This window comes from Notamacropus eugenii, chromosome 4 (assembly GCF_028372415.1).
Source record: "Notamacropus eugenii isolate mMacEug1 chromosome 4, mMacEug1.pri_v2, whole genome shotgun sequence".
NCBI classification, from domain to species: Eukaryota; Metazoa; Chordata; class Mammalia; order Diprotodontia; family Macropodidae; genus Notamacropus; species Notamacropus eugenii.
In genome coordinates this window covers 317,321,077-317,338,543 of record NC_092875.1, presented here as the reverse complement: position 1 = coordinate 317,338,543, position 17,467 = coordinate 317,321,077, and the positions used below count along the sequence as shown (strand labels likewise).

The following is a 17,467-nucleotide window of genomic DNA, read 5'->3' as shown; positions in this document are numbered from 1 at the left end:
AGCTCTTAGCTGCATTGATTTTTTTGTGCATAGAAATTAAAAACAACACAAAGGAAAGATTCTAAATTTTTTTCACAATTTAAAAAAATTCAATTTTTAAACTAAGAATAATCTATGAAGGTTGTCATAAGTGTTGGTTAAATAGTTATTTCTTTAGGCTGCTTTTTAATTTAGTATCCTAAAAGAACAAATTCATCTATAAAAACCAGTAAATATTTTTTCACCAGACAGGTATATGAATGAATCTCTACTTCCAGAGTCATTTGGGGGAAAAAAACCCCATAAAATCTCTAGTATATATTATTTTGAAATGTAGGCAAAGTCAATAAAGAAAACTTTTAAGTGCAAAGTATTAAGTTGAGGGGAGAGAAAATCAGGATTTGAAAAAAAAACAAAACATTAAAACTCATCTTTTAAAATGATGTTCCCCCAAACCTGTATGAAAAAAGAAAGAAAATGTCACAATTTTACCTTTAAATTTGTTGTTGATTCCAATTTTGCCTTGGAAACTTCTGCAATTCTTGCTTTCTGTTCTTTTACCATTGAGGTCAGATCTTGAATTAAAGCAGCTGATTCATTTTCTTTTTCCCGAGCCCGAGCCAGAGCATGATTTTTCTTTGCCAATTCAGCTGAAATATTTTCAAAGCCATCCTTAACCTATATTTCAAAATCAAAGCAAAAATGAATTACAAGTAAGGATTTACCAAATAACTTTTAAACAACTAAATGTGGTATGATTGATATATTAATATAAATAATAAACCAATGTTTGTTGTGTTGATAAACCATTATTGTTGCTGCACCAATGATTAAGCAGTCTATATAAAAAGGCATAATAATGAACTAGACCATGCCAACCAGACACCTGATAGTAAAAGTGGCTGAGAACTACGGGAACTGGAAAGCAACTGAGGAACTAGTCTACCCAAAAAAGTACAAATGATTTTTAAAAAATGAAAGAGAAAAATTGGAAAAAGAAATGCAAGTTATAGAAGAGCATCATGAAAAATGAGTCAATAGCTTGGAAAAAGAAAACAACTGCTTAAAAAGTAGAATTGGCCAAATGGAAAAAGAGTTACAAAAAATCCACTGAAGGAAACAACTCCTTAAAAAGCAGAACTGGCCAAACAAAAAAGGAGATTCAAAAGCTAACTGAAGAAAAGAATTCCTTAAAAATTAGTACTAGGGAATTAGAGCCTAATGATTCCATGAGATATCAAAAATTGATCAAAACAACATCAAAAGAATAAAAAAAAAATAGAAGAAAATGCAAAATATCTCACTGAAAAAACAACTGACTTGGAAAACAGATCCAGGAGACACAATTAAAGAATTATTGGTCTACCTAAATGCCATGATAAAAAAAAAAAAAAAAAGAGCCTGGACAGCATCTTTCAAGAAATTCGCAAGGAAAACTTCCCTGATATAGCTAGAACCAAAGGATAAAATAGTAACTGAAAGGATCCAACAATCACCTCCTAAAAGAGATCCCAAAATGAAAACTCCCAGGAGTATTATAGCCAAATTCCAGATCTCTCAGGTCAAGAAGAAAATACTGCACACTGCAAGAAAGAAACAATTCAAATATCAAAGAGTCACAGTCAGGATTACACAGGATTTAGCAGCTTCTACATTAAAGGACTGGAGGGCTTGGGATATGATGTTCTAGAAGGCAAAGAAGCTTAGATTACAACCAAGAATGAATTATCCAGCAAAACTGAGTATAATCTTTCAGGGGGAAAAATGAACATTTAATGAAACAGGAGACTTTCAAACATTCCTGATGAAAAAACCAGAGCTGAACAGAAAATTCAATTTTCAAATTTAAACTTAAGTGAAGTATAAAAAGTAAATGGGAAGAAAAACTCTAAGTTATTCAATAAAGTTAAACTGTTTACATCCCTACATGGGATGTAACTCTTAACTCTTAAAAAACTGTATCTCTATTAGGGTAGTTAGAAAGCATACACATAGAGGGTGTAGGTATTTTTTTTTTTATATATATAGATGGGATGATACAAAAAAACAATTAAGGGGTGAGAAAGAGGACTACACTGGGAGAAGAGGGAAGGGAGAGGCGGAATGGAATAAATTATATAACATGAAGAGATGTGAAAGACCTAAACTGTCATATCCAGGACTGAATATAATGCTATAATTACATTTCTATCAGTGGTTCTCATTCTTTTTGTTTTCTACATCTAATTTTATTCAATACTTGGTTTCATTTTGTTTTTATAGCATTTAGATCAAAAGAGTAAATTTAATTTGTAGTATCCTTTTCAAATATTTTGATTACATAACTGTTCATATTTGCATTATGCCTTACAGTTTACAAAGTGCTGTGTGTGGTGTGATGAATCACACCAATCTTTGGAGGCAGGTATTTTACTTATCATTTCCATTTTATAGATGAAAAAACTGAGGATTGGAGAGCTTGTGAAAGGTCACACAGTAAGGAGCAGAATTGTTTCTCACTCCTAAGGAATGGTACCTTTGCATTATACTTGATAAATAACTATGTACAGAGTACAAGAATTACAATTTTCAGGTAATCAGTAAGTTTACATTCTATAAACATTCTGCTCTGGGCACAAAGAAACCTTTTATTTTATACAATATACAGTCTGTGGCCATCACTGAGAAAATACAAAGGTTGGTTTCTTTTCATCCCATTTGACCTTCTTTCTCACCCGACCACATACACCTAGACAATTCAATAGTTATGCAATATGTGCTAAGAGCACTGTTTTTATGCTAAGGAATTAATGAATTTAATTGTATGTGAATCATGAGTCACAACTTACACATATGTAAAATTTCTATCTCCCCCAATTTATGTATGTATATATGTGTATGTGTCTGTGTTTTCCTGCACAAAAAGTTTAATGAAAGCGCAACAAAAATAAATTTAAAATTACTATTCCTAATCTTTTGTTACTTCAATTAATATCTGATCTCATCCATGTGGGCATTTCTTCTAATGATATTGACTACAACCTACTACAACCTTTGTCCATGTCCTCCAGCAAATCCTCCACGGTGTCTCCCTAGTACGCTAGTGACTTTTCTCTACATCTGTCGGCACTGTGTGAATACTGGAAAATCATGAATACTGTCCATCAGTTATCCCTTGTTCTTCAGACATAACTGGTCTGTTCTCTTTTTCCTATCATACATTTCTCTGATGAAATCCCATCCAGTTGTCCATCAGAAAACCTGGGACTAGTAAAGCACTCTGCCCTTTGACCTGCCACTAAACCCTCTTTCCCCTGCCTGGGACCAAATCCTCAAAGTCTGATTCAATCCATTTTAGAACTCCTCCCCAGAGCTGGGTGGTCCAGTAACATACCTAATCCATTAAATCTAGCCATGCTTCAGATTTCTACAGTGTTGTCTCTGTATGCTTAAAAGTTTGAAAGCAGGGCCTGTCACTTTGTATTTGCAAAGTGCCTGCCACAGAGTAGACATTTATAATGCCTTTTCATTCATTTGCTTATGTTATAATATGCAATTCAGTTCACTGGTAATGTTGCCCAGTCTATTTATATCCACTATATGTTTCTCCATTGCTCTTTGGGTGGTCTAAAAATTCTGACTCACAGTCATACAACACCACTGGAAGAATACTGATGTTAAAAAAGATGGCTCTCTCCCCCTTCCCGCCAGAAGAAGCTTCAAGTTATTAAAAATACTGCATGATTTCTCAAAAGTAATCCCCAGTCCTTTCTTTTCCTCCTGTTCATTTCTGGGCCCAGTTCATTATCCTTCTGTTATGTTGGGGTTTTTTTTTCTTAGAATATGCACTGATGGACTAGCTTTGTAGGCTGTCCACTTAATCACATGTTACAATATGTACAACGGATATCCTTTATCTTGTTAATTTTTTCCATATGGATAGTAATGAAGAACTTTTTTCAGTGACAAGAGATTTCATGTGACTTTGTAATAATGTTTCAAGGCTTGATGCAGTCAGAACAATGACATCTGGAAGAAGGGATATCTGGTGAATATCAATCTACAGAAAATTCCTCTGCTTTCTGAACTCTACTGGATATCCTCCATGACAGCAGCAAATACCTTTAGTAAGGACAGGTCTCATCTGAACAAATTTATATGTAATTACATCTTTCAAGGAACCTAGGAATATTATGCTTTTAATACATATATTGGAGAAACCATGTTAGAGGAAAGAGTATTTGTCAACATTTTGCTTTAATAAATTAATTTTTTAAAAAAATCAACAAATAAACAATGAAAATTTGTTTTCCTCTATACCTTGTAGTCAATTGTGTGACAAAAAAAAAGTCTACTACAGAAAATAATTCATAAAATTCTGCTTGTTTCCTTCATATACATCAGAAAATCACAGAATAAAAACCTTGCAGTCTCAAGGCTTCATGTGGCCTTCTAGGTCCTTGGGTGTGGCCTTTTGATGCAGTCCAAGGTTCATAGAACAAATCCTTTTATGAAGGAGATTTGCATCAGTGAAGTTTGCATTCAGTTAAAGAGCTGAACTTGAGGGCCTAGAGGGCCACTTGTAGCCTTGAGGCCCACAGGTTCCCCCATCCCTGAAAACCCTTACCTGAAAAATAATTCCCTTTACTCATACCCAGCCTTAGATCAAAGACTTATCTTCCCAAAGTAGCACCTTCCACTTTTCCTAGTACTCACTGATAGGAAGTTTTTCCTTACATCAAACTGAAGTTTGCCTTCTACCCATTACCACTAGTTTTGTCCTTGATGACCAAATAAAATAAGTCTATCCCTGTTCCACATGATAGCCTTTCAAATATTTGAACTCGGCTGTCATATGCCTCCTTCTTAAATGTCTTACCTTGTCCATGCCAAACATTTACAGTTACTTAACCAATTCTCATATTATGTCAAAAGTATGAGACCCTTCAATTTGGTTGCCCTCTTCTGGACACTCTACAGTTTATCAATATACCTAAACTAAGAAGAAAACAATATTCCTGATATGGTCTGGCCAGGCCAGAGTGTGACATGGCCATCACCTTTTAAGTCCTGGATGATCTCCCTCTAGCATAGTAGGTACTTAATACATGTTTACTGACTGACTGAAGCAGATGGTTGTTGAGTCATTTTCAGTTGCAACCAACTTTTTGTGACCCCATTTGGGGTTTTCTTGGCATAGATATTGGAGTGGTTTAACATTTCCTTCTCCAGCTTATTTTTACAGATGAGGAAATTGAGGCAAATAGGATTAAGTGACCTGCCCAGGGTCACACAGCTAATAAGTGTCTGAGGCCAGATTTGAACTGAAGATGAGTTTTCCTGATCTAGGCCTCACACTCTACCCACTGTGCCACCTAGTTGCCCTCCAACTGAAACAGATACAGAGTTGAATTTCCCTTTATTGAATCTTCTCCTTTTAGAAGGAGATTTAAAGTATTAGATGCCGTACTTTTGCCCAAGAGAATGCCTCAGAAGATAAGAATGGATGACTGAAGCACCCCATTACTTTCACATCATGCCATTATGCAAAACTTGTGCTCTGTTTCCCAAATGCCTTCACTTGTAAGATGAAGAACAGCTTGAACTTTAAAACAGAGACAAGTCACATCATTCATCCTAGATGTCCTTGATACACACAGAGATTATCCTCATAAAAAGATTTTACACTGATGGGTAATTAGGCATATGGACTTATAGTTTGTACTACTCATACTATTACCTTTTTAGGGTAATAAGATCAATAATTTTTGGCATCTTGCCCTATTTAAGATATCCTGGGGGGGACGATCCATTAATATGTGAAGAAGCATTTACTAAGTACCTACTGTATGCCAGCACTAAGTTCTGGGGATACAAATAAAATAAAAATAATCCCTGCCCTCAAGGAGCTCACAGTCATTAACTGGTGTGAGAAGGGGAGATTCAGCATGAAGACAACTTGTCAAATAAGATACATAAAACCTTAGATGTACAACAAGGCACACAGCAAATTCTGTGTACTTGTTCTAATCTACCTGCTTTTCCTATCTTTATCTTTTTCAGTTCTATTACAGTTTCTCCCTGTAGTATATCAGAGACTGTAATGTTAAAACAAAAATGTGGTGGCTCCTATGACACTGGCAAAAAAAAAAAAATTTCTTAAAGGAATTTTGACAGAGCTTTCTCACTTTTCAACTATTTAGTTTTAATTCTAGGTTCATCCTTAACCTCTTGGAGTGTTCTGGTCTGACTGTTGTCTTTCCACAAATATTCTGTAAATCTAAATTTTTTCATCTACTAGTTCTTGCTATTTTATGAGGTGATATTGCTTCTAATCTTCAACCACCTTCTTTAGCATGATTTTATAAATGAGTTTAGGTTCAAAACTAGTGTTGTCCTTGGCTGCCATTATCACTTTCTTTAGCAAGAAGGTCAAGTATTTTCTGCCTGGAGTGGATTCTAGGATCTCCTGGTCTCCTTGTTATTAGTGTTCATTTAGAATGGTTAAACTTCCTTAAGAAATGGTGATGGTCGATGCCAGACCTGCACAACTTGTAAACTTCTTCAGGCCACAGTTGGATTAGACTAGAAACAGACTGACAATGGTTGGTTGCCATGAGTCATGTGACAAACAGGAAAGTGCCCAGTGGCAACCCTACATTTTCTATGTGTCACGTGGCAGGCCACAAGCAGCCCAAAGGCTGTATATTGTGCAGGTCTGGTCTATGCCATTGTTTACTCTGTTACCCATTTCCATTAGCATGAATAGCTCATTTAAATGGTTAGGTTAGAGCTGTTTCTTAACTAACTGCATGCCATTTCATTCTTTTAATTTAGTTTAATTTTTATCTCAAAAAATAAATGTTCTGACTATACACAGATAGCTGATATGGAAAAAAGTCCTACATTCATAGCCACTTGTTTCCTACCTGAGTATCATGAATTTCATCCTTTATACTATTATAAAGTGTTCAGCATCTCTCAACTCTTAAAAAATTTCTAAATTTAATGAACATCCTACCCGCAAAAAGGGACAAAAACACATTTCCATATACAAAGTAGAACAGAATCCCAATTCTTCTTTTGACAGATATATGATATGTAAGTATGACATGGTTTCTGTAAAGTCTTAAGTCTTTGGCATATTTCATTTCAAATATATCTTTTGCTGTTGTTTTTCTACGGATACCTTTGCACTAACCATCAAAGTACATATTGATTTTAATTTAACAGGGACTTATTGAATTATTTATAAAATTTCTATGCTTTCTGATCTTCTGCAAACAGATGCCAGTACATAAATTGTAACTATCTTCATAATGGTCTGTTTAGTCTAAGCACTATAATACAAGATGACCAGCTGTCTCATGGAATGAAATTTCTTCTTTTCTTTGAATATACTGAATCCAACTTGGACAACTCTGTTATTTGCTTCTTCAAAGACAGTCTGTCATCCATATCTCCATTTAGTCTTAACTTCCTCTTGGTTCTGGTTTCATTTATAGCAAGAATGTGAATATTGATATAATTTAATTTCTCTAATAATCCTATGTCTATTCCAATATCCTACTCACTAGACAATTATATCAGATTTAGAAAGATAACAAGTTTGTGTTTATAGATGATCTAAAAACTGTGATTTTTAGCACTCTCAGCCCCCCTTTCTAACACCTTTTCACTATCATTATTGATACAGAACCAAGGGCTATTTTTTATTTTTCTTTGTTTCATTAGTCGCTATGGGCAAAAAACTTCCTATTGGTGCCAAGCCTCTCCATATGTAATAGTGTTGGTCTTTGCAAATTAGTCTTAATCTGTTACTAGGACCATACTGCCTTTCCAATATGGTAGAGGCTACCAGACCTTGTGGTCTGCTGACATAGCGCTGAAGAACCCAGTGTCATTTCCACATCAAAATGAGGCATCAGAGTAGGACTTTGTGAAGGACATTCCCCAATAAGAAGTAAAAAATCAATCATGAAGACAAATGATACCTTATTACATAGGTAATATGTATTATATACATGTTGAGAGATACCTGATAAAAGAGTATACCTAACATATGGTGCTATAAGAAATAACAAGAGATTATTTCAGAGAGACCTACGAAGACTTGTATGAACTAATGTAGAAAGTTAAAACAATCAGAAGTAAAATTCTACTGTAGCAACAATATAAAAATGAACTAAAAAATGAGCTCACAAACAGAGGGTAACCCACAAGGATCTGTCCTAGGTTCTCCCCTCTTCTTCTTCTACATATTTTTTCCTTGGGGATCTTATCAAGTCCCGTAAATTCAATTATCTTCTTTATGTTGATGATTTTCAAATCTATTTGTCTAACCCTACCCTCTCTATTGACCTCGAGTTGCATATCTCCAAATGTCTATTAGACATCTCAAACTGAATGTCCAGTAGATATCTCAAACTCTATATGACCCAAACTGAATTCATTCTCTCTCTCCCAAAGCCTTTCATCATTCCTAACGTCCCTATTACTGTTAAGGGTACCAACATCCTCCCCTCACTTAGACTCACAACTTAGGTGTCATTAACTCCTCACTATCTCACTTCCCTATATCCAATCTATTGCCAAGGCCTGTCAATTTAACTATCGTAATATCTCTTTCTATGTCCTTTTCTTTTCTCTGACACTGCTACCGTTACAGGCTCTCATCAACTGATACCTGGACTATTGCAATAGCTTGCTGGTTAGTCTGCCAGCCTCAAGTCTCTTCCCACTACCATCCATCCTCTACTAGCTGTCAAAGTGATCTTCCCAAAGTTCAGGTCTGAAAATATAACACTTTCATTCCCCTTCAATAAATTCCAGTGCCTCTCCATCACCACCAGAATCAAATATAAAATCTTGTTTGGCATTCAAAGACCTTTATAACCTAGTGCCCCTCCCCAATACCTTTCCAGTCTAGTACTGGCTCTCTTTTTATTTTTCACATAAGACATTCTATCTTCCTACTCAGACATTTTCACTAGCTATCCTCCATGCCTGGAATTTTCTCCCTCCTTCTCTTCACCTCCCATTTTCCTTCAAGTCCCAGATGTAATTCCACCTTTTATAGGAAGGCTTTACCAATATCCTTTAATTCTAGTGCCTTCTTTCTGTTAATAACCTTTAATTTCTTGTTTGTACATAGTTTCCATGTTGTTTCTCCCATTAAACTGTGAACTCCTTGAAAGCAAGGGCTGTCTTTTGCTTTTCTATATAACCCCAGAACTTAATACAGTGCCTGGCAGATAACAGCTGCTTAATAAATGTTTACTGACCAACAATACTGAAAGATTTAACTCTGATCAATGCAATGACCAACCATGATACCAGAATACTGATGAAGAAGAATTCTGCCCAATTCCATAGAAGTAATATTCAATACACCAAATGGGACATATATTTCTGGACATGGCCAATTTGTGGATTTATTTTCTTGACTATTCATATTTAAGGGTTTTGTTTGCCTTCCTTTCTTTTTTTGTTAAGGGGAGGAAATGAGACTAAGAAATAATAAATGCTTAGACTTTTACAAATAAAAATATAACCAAAATACAAAAAAAAGAATATCAGATTGCTGAGGTTACTGATAGAATAAAATAGTACCCTAAACAGGCCAATCACTCTGTGAACTTCAAGGATGTGATCTATAAAATAAGACTAATGGTTGAATTGTCATTTTCACAGGGTTGTTATAAAGTGTTGAGTACTATATTAATATAAGTTAATATTACCACTAAGAAAGACTGCCATTCTTACTTCTTTAAATCTTTTGGCTTCAATAACTAAGGCCATACGAAATTCATCTTCAAGTTCTAAGTACCGTTGGTTTAATATGTTAATTCTCTCCTCAAATTCTTTCACTCGTTCTTCATGCCTCTTCTCTTCTTTGCCTATTTCTTTTGCCAAAGCAGCCTGGAAATCAGAGCCATTCAAAGTCACTCTTGTTTCAAGTTCCTTCCTAGAATAAATAACAAATTTAAGTACCTAGTATCTTTCGTTTAAAAATACGCCAGAAAAGGCTTATACAGTTTTCTTTGCAATCCCTCCTACTTTCATCTAGTTTTCATGGCTTATGCCTTTTTTTCAAACAGCTTCCCTTTTTTGTTCTGCTAATCATCCCATCTTTGTACCCATTTTATGAAAGGTCATCTGGAGGACAATATATCTGGATTGAAAAATTTGAAAGAGAAACTGAAAACTATGTTAATAAAGAAAACAAACTATAACATTTCTACTAAAAAGGCCAAGAACTATGTTTTATGATATCCAACATTTAATTTAAAATTGGAAACACAAATATGTCCATGCCTAAGTCCAGTAAAAGTCCAGTGGCCTACATTGCTTCCAAAAATTAACCTTGATACTTTTGCAATATTTCATCTTGCTGGAATTGAGCAAGGCAAATATTTAAGATCTGTTCCTATTCTCCTCAACTAATCTAATTTCTATCTAATGACAGAAATTGGACAGAGATAAAAATAGTTGGACGTGGGTATGTGGCTGAAGAAAAAGTTGGCCAAGGTACCCAGATCCAACATTGTTGAGAAAGACATGCCCTGTATGCCTCCATTCTTTAATAGCACTTGAAAGACAGACATATTTTTCCTCTGGAGCTACGTTTCCTCCTCCATAGTAACTTCAAGTTTGGCTCTGCTTCTGAAATACTGAGATTATATCTCATCAAATTTTTGGTTGGACTCAAAAAATAGCAAAAGTTTCATGGAGACAGAAAAGGGTGTGTCTGTGAGACATTCCTTTCAGCTAGTACTGTGTTCAAAAACAAGGTTTTAGACATTTAACCCAGCATGTTGACGACTTTACAACTTTACCAAAGCCAACTCAGAGACCAATTTTAGGCATCTGGAGAAACTAGGATATTGCTAGTACTATTACTGGTTCAAAACTGCTTTCATCTTTTCCATTTAGTTAGTGCTTACCTATGTTCTTGTTCTTTCATTGTCAGAAGTTCATGTAGCTGTTGTACCTTTTCTTTCTGTTGATGAAGGGATGCTCTAAGCAGCTGTATTTCTCTCTCAGCAGCTGAAGCTTTGAGTTCTACCTCTTGAACTCGCTTCATCTGAATGAGAAAGGCAAATATGATGGTAATTTTGATAATGACTAGTTAGCCCTCCTCCAAGTTTAATCTCAGAAGTCTGCTGAAGATATTAAGAACAATGTCAACTAGTCTTGCTGGTTTTTTAGCAGGCTTATTTAAATTAAGTAATGATACTACATTCACAGATGATGTAGATATATAACTATCAAATGGCTTATAGAAACTTTAGGAGTAACTATTTGTCTACACATAATGATAATTCTTGTTCAAGGAATATGAAGAGAGAATTTTGTTCCCCTATGGAGATTCTTAAAAATTGCCTGTTTCTGAATTTGGGTCAGTCTGCAGAATGTCCTATAGCCTGAGAACTTTTATTGGTCCTTCCCACAATTTATGATTTCAGAAAGCAATGACAGATTTATCATGGAACTAATTTTTGTAGGTCATATTTTCAAGGTGTTTTTAAACTCTTTCTTGTATTGTTAAATACTGTAAGCTTAGTGTAATGTACTTTAGAATACAGCTAGGTGGTTCAGTGGATAGAGTACTGGGCCAGGAGTCGGGAAGACCTAAGTTTAAACCTGGCCTCAGATACTAGCTGTGTGATCCTGGGCAAGTCATTCAACCCTTTTTTGCCTTAATCCACTGAAGAAGGAAATGGTAAACTACTCCAGTATCTTCACTAAGAAAACCCCATGGACAGTACTGGCTTAGTGTAATGTACTTTAGAATACAGCGAGGTGGTTCAGTGGATAGAGGGCTAGGCCAGGAGTCAGGAAGACCTAAGTTCAAACCAGGCCTCATGATCCTGGGCAAGTCATTCAACCCTTTTTTGCCTTAATCCCCTGAAGAAGGAAATGATAAACTACTCCAACTACTCCAGTATCTTCGCTAAGAAAACCCCATGGACAGTACCGGCATGCTGTGTGTTCCACGGAGTTATCTGATGAGTCTGACACAACTGAACATTTGAACAACAGTGTACTTTAGGTTTTGGACCTATGAAGTTATGCTAATTCATGTAACTTAAACAATGCTGAAGTAAACAAATACCTACCTCTGCAACCTGCTGCTGAGCTTTTTGTTTCTCCATTTTTGACAATGTTTGTTCCAAAGTCCTTATAACTCTATTTTGCTCATCTTCTTTATTTCTTGATTTACTAAGTTCATTATTGAGTTTCTCAGTTTCACTCTTAAATTTCTGGACAATGGTTTGGAGCTCTGCTTTAGCATTTCTCTCCTTCAAAATCAATTCCTTTAGCCTAAAGTAAAAAATTAAATATAAAACTAGCATATATTAGGTTCTCGATATAAAAATTAATAATTTAGCTTAAGACAAAACCTTGCTCCACATACTATGCTATTAATCAGTGGATTACATATAAATGTTGTCCCAGCAACCCCTGAAAGGTCTGATATCAGTTTAACAAGTTTGTGCCTATTCTGAAGGCATCTCTGATCACATGCCCACAGAGGGAGCAGTAGATCATCCACATGGTTACAATTGTTAGTGCTATGCACCATGGAGACTAGGATGCTGGTTTGAGTAGTTCTTCTTAGCAGGAGAGACAAGTAGAGCTAGACACCTACCTAGTTATCCAATACAGCTAGAATGTCACTATCAAATCCTATCCTACAGTACCTAAGGGATATCATCTTCTGACTCGAAACATGAAATACTATTCATGATAAGCATAGTCTTTTGGTGGTTCCCCAATGGCTACTGCATAGAAAGAGATCTAGTAAGGAGAGGTGGTTTCATGTTATTTAGGGAAAAAATGAATTTCACAAATATGAAATATGAACATTTCATTCTATAAAGAACAGAAAGAGAAAATCTCCTAAAATATATATGAAACTGTAAACTTCTATTATGACTAGTCTGGTTAAATTTAACACAATAGTGACAAAAAACAGCCCAGTTTGTCTCTGTCCCCTTGTGAGCTTCCTTCTGTTGTCCTCTGTATATTTAAAAAAATTTTCAGTGACACGCTTTTATTTTCTCCTTTATTCTGCATAACAGTTACTACCCTCCAACTCCCTTTCCCACCAACCCCCCGCCAAAATCGTTCCTTATAACAAGTATAGCAAAAACAAATCACATTTTGGCCATTTCTGAAAATGTATGTATCATTCTGCACCTCTAGAGGTGGTAAGCATGACTCATCATCAGTACAGTCAATTCTGCTATAATACTTGGCTTGAAAATGCAAATCTGTTCCAATACAACTTATATTATATATTGGGGAATGATTTGTGTTTGCTTATGTGCAATCCCATCCACGAGAAACAAGAGAACACAAAAACTGCACCACTTCACAACTCATAAGCTCTAACCCTTCTGACATTCACTTCCACAAGGAAAGTTGGTCTTTTTCAAGGTAAAGCGCCTACATTAATGAATGACTATTATTACTCAATAGGATAGCTTATACTTATTTATATTTATATGATGCTTCTTCAATCAATGCCTACTGAAAGATAATTTCAGAAAAACCTGAAAAGACTTACACAAACTGATGTGAAGTGAACAGAACCAGAATATTGTACACAGTAACAGCAATATTGCAATGAAGAATTATGAATGATTTAGCTATTCTCAGCAATACAATGATCCAAAGAACTAATGATGAAGCATACTATCCACCTCCAGAGAAACAACTGATAGTCTGAATACAGACTGAAGCATGATATTTTTTTCACTTTCTTCCTTTCTCTTTTACTGGAGTCTTCTTGTACAAAATGACTAATATGGAAATGTTGTACATGATTGTACATGTATAACCTATATTTGACTGCTTACCATCAGGCTTACCAAGAAGAAAAAAGGATAGAATTTGGAACTCAAAACTTAAAAAAAAATTAGAAAACTATTTTAACATATAATTGGGGAAACACACACACACATATATAAATGCTTGCTGATTATTTTAGTTTTGAAAGTACTTCTTTCATAGAAATTAGTTTATTTAAACTTGAAACAACTCTTTGGGGCATGCAAGTTTTTTGTATCAATTTTACAGATGCCAGAACAGATTCAAAAAGGCTGTACCTTCACTTCTTTTCAGTTAATAAACAGTAAGTCCAGATTATGTGCAAAGCATTGTTCCAAAATTATGCTACTGAAAGGCAGGCTAAACCTTGAACCCAGTTCACAAGTAGGAAGCTTCCTCCATTAAGTCTTACAGCCTCTTTCGACCAGGGTTTTCTTCTTACCTATCTGTGGTAAACAGGGCCATACTATGAATATCCTTTTCTTCTTTCACTTGTTTCTGTAATTCTTTGATATGATCTGCAAGTTTCTTCTCAGCTTGTTCAACTTTCCATCTCTTCTCCCTCTCTTCATCCAGTTCCTGCACAAGTGTCTAAAATAAAGCCAAATTTATATAATATAAGAATATTCTAATCAGATGTTAATTTTACATAGTAAATAAACCTTTAAAAATTCATTAGTGTTGAAATTTTTTGGAACCCATGAATTATAGTGTATTTTTCAAAGTACACTGCATACAAAAAATTTTTAAAAGGACATTTCAAAATAAAAAGACAAGAACACTTAAAATGTGTCTATTTTACATGTACAATATAAATACCTATGTTTTTGGTAAGGGTAGAGTTCCATCTCCACCCCAAATGGTGTGATTAGAGAAGGCTTAGACATATCAATTGAACTGTTCAATCAAAAATGTAAAACAAGTATGAATAAGCTGTTAATTTGAGATGCTTTAGACAATTTTGGTCACAGAGAAATATCTTATGATTGGTGGATAAGATTGTCAGACCTCTTGGGCTATGTATAAAAATATCAAACTAGTTCAGAATAGTCCAGTTTAGTGGTAGAAGAATACTAGTATGAAATATTCCAGTTTCTGAGAGGAAAAGCCTTTTGGAGAGGGAAGAATCTAACTCTGTCTCTGTCTTCCCTTCTCCTCTGACCACCAATGCTCTTGTCATCAGAGAAACTGGGTAGTAGCAGAAAGTGCTTCTAGCTGTGAACAGAGATACTGGACCAGTAAGAAACAACACATTCAACTCAGAGCTATAGTCACCTAAAGAAAGGCTGTTTCACAGACTATAAGACTGTTGTGGCAGAAAGAAGTTCCAGCTATGCCTCTAAAAAGGCACCAACCCTCAGAGTCCAGCAAAGAACTATGTCTAAAAGGAACTTCTTAAGGATTCTCTGAAAAGAGGACTTGCATTGACCAGGAGTTATGATTTACCCTTATACTACATGTGTTCATAAAATGTGTTGCCTCATTGTTTTGTACTTCAAGTTTGTGTCCACCCTCTCATAGGACCTATATGTATTTGTGAGAGAATATGCTTTGGAGTGAACAATTTTTTAACTACTCTTCTTACTATATCACCACAATAATTCACTAAAAAATCAAATTGAGTTTGATCATTAACAGTAAACAAATCAATTAGTGCTTGTGAATGACTACTAGAAATCCAGCCTCTCAGGACTACCTCTAGACCTCTGAGAGTAGTAATTAGCCACCCTCCAAGAGGTCTGCCAATGTGAAGAGAAGTGGAGTATGTAGTGATGGAAAGGGTACTACATTTTAATATTTTAAAAAATTGTTGGACTCAAAGATGAAAAGCATATGGAAAGAATCATTTCCAGAAAACTTACTTTGAAAAAATTCATTAAAAATACAAGATTGAGATACTATAAGAATCTTACTGTTAGAGACAACCAAGAGATAATTTATTCCATCCAACTTTAATTTTATAGATGAGGAAGTTTGGCCCAAAGAGACTTGAGTGACTTGCCCGAGTTCACAGTGAAGCAGTCCACACTAAGAACTAGCTCTCCTTACCCCAAAGCTAGCACTCTTTCCACTTTATCACTGTTCCTCTCATTTACAGAAGCAATTTCAAGCTTTTGTTCCATAACCACCATGACTACTACATCTCAATTATTAAAATAAATGAGTGAGGTCTGAATTAGCAAGGTTTTGTTGGATTTTAGCTGCATCTATAGCTCTCTAGAGTACAACATCAATGCACTATTCAAAAATTTTTTAAAAACTAATTATTGAGATGCATAAAAATAACTCAAACTAAATAAATATGTGTAATATTCTGGGGTAAACTAGTAAATATATGCAAGCTAGTTAAAAATATTAACATTTTGTTCCCAATCTAGATTTTAAAACCATACCCTGTATGTAGATTCTTCTATGGGCCTTAAACTTTTATTTTCTGTTTTATTTGTTTGAGTATTTTGTGATCCTAGATTTCCAGCTGATTTTTCTGAGTTTCTTGAAGATGATCTTAAAGGTAAATTCTTAGTGGAGGGCTCCTTTGATTTCTTGGTGCAACTCTGCTCTGTGCTACTGAAAGAAAAGAAAATTCAGAAATAATTTAACATGTTCAATGTCTACACTATATTCTCTCCAGTATTCATGCTTCGAACAATAGATTCAAATATTTTCACTAAGACATTTACTTTAGAGAGTCTAATTGTACTCCTGACAAACTCCCTAGTTAACAAGTACTTTGGCAATAAACTGAATAACAATTCTCCTGCTTTAGTATGAGTTCTCGACATTTTCAAACAAAATTTTTGGTTCTTGGCTTGAATCATCCACTGTGCGTACAGTGTGTAAATATTTGGTACTGGATTACTTGTCATAGATTGAAGAATTGGAAAGAAAAATTTATGAGAAGTACCTGTCAGAAAGTTTGCTTTTATTATGGTGCTTGAAAGTCTGTACAGCTTTGCTATAATGAGGGATTTTTGTTCTTCTATTCATTTTCTTATGGTTTTCTTTCCCACTTTCATAATCACTTTCAGAAGTCATAATTGTTTCTCTTTTTAGTTTGACTGCTTTCAAAGAAGTATGACTTTTGGGAGAATTAGAGGCCTATAATAAAAAAGGGGGTTCATTTTTAAAATCTGTAAAGTAAAATTTGAGATGCAAAAATATTTCCATTTTTATAATGATAAAGGTTAATCAAACTAGATGTTTAAAATTTCAAAAAAGAATTCCTGAGAAAGGCAAGAAGAAAATCTTTAGTGTAATCTGAAGTACAGTAGATAAAAGTGTATCTCCTTATTTGTTACACAACAGTATATTTTTATTGGTCATTTGTAAAAATGGCTTTATACATTGTTTGAGCAAAACGCAGATGTCAGAGTATAATGTGAATCTGTTATTTAACCCCAAAACATCATATAAAGCTAACTCTAAAAGCAAACAGTTAACTATATATGTGTGTATACATAAAAACACACACGTATACATTCACATATAATAAGAGGTATTGTGGTTTCAAATGAAACCAAAACAGCAGGGCAAGCCACCTAGGAAATGAGAATAAACATTCTGAAGCAGTCCTGAGGTTCAAAAGCTCAAGGATGGGATGTGAAAGCCTCTTCATTAATGTAAGGAAGTAAGGAATCCCAGGCTGCTGACTATCTGCATCAGGATAAGT

The 17,467-nt window shown here is 34.9% G+C and overlaps 1 protein-coding gene across 4 annotated transcripts in view; it reads right to left on the bottom strand.

Annotated features, from left to right (window-relative positions):
• The window catches only part of LRRCC1 (leucine rich repeat and coiled-coil centrosomal protein 1), a 54,293-nt gene that overhangs the window by 21,896 nt on the left and 14,930 nt on the right, over positions 1–17,467 (bottom strand). For 3 of the 4 annotated variants that reach the window (XM_072604987.1, XM_072604989.1, XM_072604990.1), the window contains exons 7-13: positions 16,703–16,896; positions 16,191–16,365; positions 14,240–14,388; positions 12,081–12,285; positions 10,905–11,044; positions 9,724–9,925; positions 472–657 (exon numbers count right to left, since the gene is read on the bottom strand). In XM_072604987.1, coding sequence (XP_072461088.1) covers positions 472–657; positions 9,724–9,925; positions 10,905–11,044; positions 12,081–12,285; positions 14,240–14,388; positions 16,191–16,365; positions 16,703–16,896 — 1,251 coding nt within the window. The remainder of the gene's footprint in view (positions 1–471; positions 658–9,723; positions 9,926–10,904; positions 11,045–12,080; positions 12,286–14,239; positions 14,389–16,190; positions 16,366–16,702; positions 16,897–17,467) is intronic. The other variant, XM_072604988.1, reaches the window with a different exon arrangement.